We start from the raw sequence: 6,000 nt of genomic DNA, 5'->3' as shown, positions 1-6,000 counted from the left end.
TATTCAGCCTACATCAAACAGATGAAAATCGTCTGAGACTCTATGCCAGAAGCGCCTCCTTCCTCAGAAATGTGGTGAGCCAGGAGCATAAGAATTATTGATGTCTGAGGGACGCAGTAAACTAATCTCTGAATTTTGAAGATGTATTGAATTATATGTTGCTGGAATCAATTCCTTTAGTGGCATCGATTGAGAAATTCTGTTCGATTAAAAATGTTGTTGATGAATTTAAAACAATTGAAGTCGATTTCAGTACAGAGGAAGAGTATCAAGCTCTGCAATGGTTTCATCAAATGCTTGTTTTGCCAAGTGACATGCTCTTTCAGGAGAGTTCTGAATTTCATAATAGAAAACTGAAAATTTTAGTGCTAAGCCAAGCCCGATTGGATGTGTGGGAGGCAGATCTGTAGCTGCAGTACTTGAAGCAGCCTCGTAAGCCTTCAAAGATTGATCAGTAATCTCCTTCCTTTCATTTCTAGATTTAAAATCTGCAAGATATCGGTAGTAATCGCCTTTCATCTTATAGTAAAAGACTGTGGACTCTCCTGAGGTAGACGAAGGAAGAAGATGATCATCAATAATTGATAGAATGTCATTATAGATTCTACAGAGTTCATCCTCCACCTTTTGACGGTAATCCCTGATCCTTTTCGCGTTCTGCTCATTTCCCTTTTGCTTCTTCTTTCTGCTCAATCCGCCATGATGCTCTCCTAGCACCAATAACATTCTTATATCCCACAGAAAGCAACTTTCTTTCCTCTACAGACAGCTCTAGATCCAATTTGGCAACATCCTTCATTGACTGCTCGCTAACTTGGCCCTGAAAACATGGCTCTCCCTCTCTTTCTTGGAACTCATTTTCTTTGGCTAAATTAATCGAACTAAGATCGAAACTCACAGCTACTGCATCTACCACTCACAAGGAAAACATACACGAAGAGACTGAAATCGACATAAAGGTATGTTTGGAAGGAAGCATTGTGAAGGTGCAATTGAAATTGAAGGGCGTTTATGGAGGTAAGCTCAATTGTGTTGAAACGTGGCCATAAAGACTTGTAAATTTGTGTGGGTCAATGTTATTGAAAGGATTCGTTGTAAAGGTCGATTTACATTGGAATATATAATTCCATATGGAAAGGAAGTGTGGGTGCATTCTTTGAATCCAGTCATATAAAAAAAAAAAAAAATTATATATATATATATATATATATATATATATATATATATATAGATATATATAATTTCTCACAAAATTCATGCAGGTCTGAAAATAAAAAAATGGAACACTTGGAAACAAATTTTGAGGATCGATTTATCAAACATTTGGAGGATAATTATATTGTTTCCATAGCTTCATATTGGCATTAAACTCATAACAGCTTTCTGTTGCATACTTTTATATGACATACTAATATGCAGAACACAGTAGATCTTTCTAATGCCAATCTTTCTGCCGAGCATATTTCATCTGACACAAACAGAGAGTATTACTTTTCATGGTTATTTTAAGAATGGATTGATTTTCATATCATGATTAAGTCAATTTCAACACTTTGATTGTCCTTAATATGTTTTATTTGGTATGAAATTTTTGCGTAAGAATCATGAAGGAAATGGCCATTTCTTCTTGAACACACTTATGTTTTTTTGTCTGCAAAGTTTTTTTTACAGGTTACAGGATAATCAAGTGATCATAAGGAGATTACATTGTGACGACAATTGGTCTTCCAAAGACTAAATTCATGAAAAATTCTAAAGACAAATCCAACTCCACAACCACTACATTGCACCTCCCTTTTTGAAGCAGATTTTGAATTCCACCAATTGTAAATCAATAAAGCATGACATTTCCATATCCATTTTTCACAGCAAGAGTTCATCTTCATACACCATGCATTTCCTTACATTCATTTTTGGATGCTCGAAGTCATTCCCTTTCCATGATTACATTGCCTTGTTTTCCTCGCCATGCTGATCCACACTGCTTGTCCGTGAGTTCTTTCCATTTATATTCCCACCAAATCCTTTTGTACAAACTCACGTTGATTGATGTGGGATTCCTTAAGGCCCACCTTTCAACAAGTCTTGCCCCATCGACATCAACACCTTATCTGGCAAATAGACTAGAGTTCCTTTTGAGTACCTAGAGGCTTGCATGCCTTAATGGCAAGTTCTCTCGCTGACGATCATGGGAATACATCAATGTCCCTTGATCTTCAGATCTTGCAAGTGGCTCGACCTCAACACATCCATTCGCACTTCGCAATATGTACTCAGGTACCTTGGCACTCATTGACATCAATGGTGAGTTGCCTCGCATTGGTTAATGGCATACATCAATGGCCGGTAATCCAATGATTTCTATTCATGCTCAACATCGACACATTCATTCGCATGTTTATAATTGTACCATCGGGTTTGTAGCAGGTGAAGACTATACACTTTTTCACAACTCCCTCAACAGTTACAGCAGCATTCATTTTGATCTATGAGAGTACCACAGTTCCACTTTCAGCGTTTCTCTTTTCCATGATTCAGCATCAGCAGTTCAGATTCCTTCATCTCCCAAAATCTAGTTACAACAACATCAGTCACATTTTCCTGATCCAGCAGCAGCAGCAACTACATTCCTATTGCATAGTTCATCATTCTTGGGTAAGTAGAGGTATGTTGTTTTCTAATCTTTAATCATGCAATTCCTTATATGCTAATTTGAATATTTTGGAAAATTCCCTCACCATGCTACATTTCCTTTCATGAGCCATGTCAAGTTGCATGAGGACATGCAACCAATTCAGTTGAGGGGGGGAGAACTATATTCACTACATATTCACTTCCATGATTCCATTTCTTCACCACAGTACATATTCACTTCCATGATTCCATTTCTTCACCACAGTACATATTCACTTCCATGATTCCATTTCTTCACCACTATCACTCCATTTTTTTCATTTACCATTCACCAACATTTATTTTCCAATGATACTTTGTTGCACTTTGCTTCATACGCAATATTGGCATGCTTCATTAATATTACAAAAGGGCTTTCTTATGCACATTATGATTTCCAGTGAATGTTTACATTATTATTGAAGAAAAGAGAACAGAAAACGAAATGAATGTTATTAACACAAGAACCAACATTCTTTGTATTCATGGTTGTCACACAAGAACCAACCATAAGAAAATGTAAGTTGTTACTCATGTCTTTCACATATCTTGGAAACTTTCATTATTAAATGACATCATCATGTAAAGCCAAAGTTCAAGATGCCAAATGTTCTTAAAGAGACCCATGCATGATTGCATGAGGACATGCAACAAGTTCAGTTGGGGAGGATGTTGGGACTCATAAATGTCATATTTTCATCCACCTTTTTCTTCACTATTCCTTACATTCCATCATCCCATTAACCTTTTATCATATCATTTTCATACATACCTTTGGGTTTCACCTTCTTATTTTCCATTTTATTCATTTTTGTATTACAAGTGAATTTATGATTAAATATTAGAAAATATACATATTTTTATATATATCTCAAGAATATGTGAGTTTTGTGATGTGTAGGAAATATGTGAAGAATTAATATCTCCTCCACCATATTAAGAAGATAATTATGCAAGCCTATTCCTAAGGAGAAAATCATGGAGGATTTGGTTGGCATATCTTATCCAATTCCTAAGGAGAAAATCATGGAGGATTTGGTTGTCATATCTTATCCAATTCCTAAGGAGAATATCATGGAGGATTTGGTTGGCATATCTTATCCAAGATATGTGAGAGATTTATGTAGGATTCAAAGGGATCATATTTTGTAATAATGGGAAAGTAGTTAAAAATGCTTGAGAGATTTGTGGGATCATATTTTGTAATAATGGGAAAGTAGATTAGTGGATGATCATTATGAGTTTGTTACTCATCCCATTGTATAAATAGGAGTACAATATCCTCCATTTGTAATCTGGAAGTTTTTGTAATCTTGATTTTTAAATAAAGGATCATACTTCAATTTTGCTTCTACATCTGAGTTTCCATTGAAGTGGTGTGCTGGTGGAGTTATGGAGGGCCCCCATGGCCTCTCTTGCATGCTTATTTGTTTATAATTTATTTTATGTTTTTGTTTGATTTCAGCTTTCAAATTTTGTTAAATGTTCTAATATTGGAAGAGTCTTATTTGAAGGTGTTCTTGTAAGAGAACCGTAAGATCTCATACAATTATTAGATCTAGGTTCAATTCATTTCAGCTTTTAATTTCTTATTAGATGTTCTAATATTGAAAGAGATCTTAATGAATATGTTCTTGTAAGGGGACTTTAAGATCTTGGACAAATTAGGAATCTTTCTAGATCTATATATTTTATATAAGCACTTCTAAGTTTACCTTCCCGGGATGACATTAAATTAAGCTCTAATTTGCATATGCATTTTAGACCGCACAATCCTCAAGGAACCTTACCTTGACTGCATGCATGCGTTTCCTTTATAGGAGAAAACATGCAACTGATAATACACTGTCCTTGACATTTAGTTCAACTGGGTCTTTCTCAGAATAGACATGCATGAGTTTTTGATGAGGGAATCTTCAGTTATCTGGAGTACACTAGTTGAGTGCATGCATGAATCAACTAATTGATAACTCACAATTAGTTCCTCAAACAGTTTGGAACTAATTTAACTGGACTTAACTCAGTAAAATGAGCTAACTAATTACAACTCAAATTTAACTCAATCTTATCTCCTTAATTTAAGGGATAACTATTGCATGACTTTAGAAAGACTTCTAACTTGAATTTATCCAACTAATTAATCCATAATGAATTAATTAATTATTTTCAAGCAGCTGCTGAGACTAAATTCGACTTTAATTCACAATTTTAATTCAAGGACAAATTAAAATTGGAATATTATGGATTCTATTTTTATCATTTCTTGTTGCTATTTTCAACAACAAATGCTTCCATTCGTTCACCCATCAAAATATGTTGTTAAAGATATTTCATCATCCATCAAAATCTGTTGGTAGCGGCATTCCTCGCTGCAGAATTCCATGTCACCACTGCAATAATCAGCAAACAGAGAATGAGACTAACTCTTAAGAAGGGGAAATTTTAATCAATTCAATCAATTCTCAGAGGTTTAAAGTAATTGTGTGATCATTATAACAGACCTGTACATGTAGATGTCTTTTCCATGGTTCAATTGCCGTTTGCAAAGATAACAAGCCCTGAGAAAATGGGCAACGGGAAATGCTGGAGCATTTGAATAGCTCCGAGCTGGCCATGCGACATCCCATATTTCATGTTCATCTTGCTTTTGAACAGGGTATTGCATAATTTCACACTCTATACCGCAATGAGTATGCATGTTGTTTGTGCTTGAATTTGAATCATGGGATATAACACAAGTATAGCTCTCTGAATGCTCCATTCCTGTTTGATGGGTGGATTCTGTAAATCCATGGGGAGAACCAATCAGTATTGTCTCGCTTTGCTACTTGTGAGAACTCAACTGGCAATCAAAGCTGTTTTCAGGCCAATAAGTGATCCCAACTCCAGAAAAGGTCTTCAAATCCAATGGAGAAATTGGGCTTTTGGCCCCCTCTGAATTTGAGGACCCCTTTGGATTGAAACCTATTGAGATCCCAGGAGCATTGCAAAACCTGTGCTTGTCTTCTGGCTAGCCTCTAGTGGGTGATGAATCTGATGGGTAATCAGGCATAAGATGAAGCATCATCTTTTCTCTCCTCTTTTCCTTGATGCTACTGAGAACTCACCCCTCAACCAACCCACTTAAACTCCCTTCTTAAACTTGCTTAGCACACTCTCTTCAATTGAAAAATAAAATGACATTCAAACCCAAAAATTCCTTGTACACCATTCACATGCACAATCCCATACAACTTCGGGTACACTCTTCCACAAAAAGTGTAGGATTCCTTGGAACTGGTGACAGATATACTGCAATAAAGAAAACCTCGCACTACAAGCCTGGTC

General features: G+C 35.9%; 1 protein-coding gene and 1 pseudogene across 1 annotated transcript; both read right to left on the bottom strand.

Annotated features, from left to right (window-relative positions):
* Nucleotides 1-249: 249 nt before the first annotated feature.
* LOC149139596 (14-3-3-like protein D pseudogene) lies at nt 250-858 on the bottom strand (annotated as a pseudogene).
* Nucleotides 859-4,972: 4,114 nt separating this feature from the next.
* Nucleotides 4,973-5,434, bottom strand: LOC149139595 (FCS-Like Zinc finger 10-like). Its single transcript, XM_089450773.1, has 2 exons — nt 5,175-5,434; nt 4,973-5,063 (listed from the first exon to the last, which is right to left on the bottom strand). Exons 1-2 carry the CDS (start codon nt 5,432-5,434, stop codon nt 4,973-4,975), a joined length of 351 nt encoding a protein of 116 aa, XP_089306899.1.
* Nucleotides 5,435-6,000: the final 566 nt, after the last annotated feature.

Source organism: Pinus tabuliformis, chromosome X (genome assembly GCF_031772625.1).
Source record: "Pinus tabuliformis cultivar Carrire ecotype Pingquan chromosome X, CPIR1, whole genome shotgun sequence".
Classification (NCBI taxonomy): Eukaryota; Viridiplantae; Streptophyta; class Pinopsida; order Pinales; family Pinaceae; genus Pinus; species Pinus tabuliformis.
The sequence above is the reverse complement of the archived record's forward strand: the minus strand, read 5'-3'. Positions and strand labels throughout refer to the sequence as shown.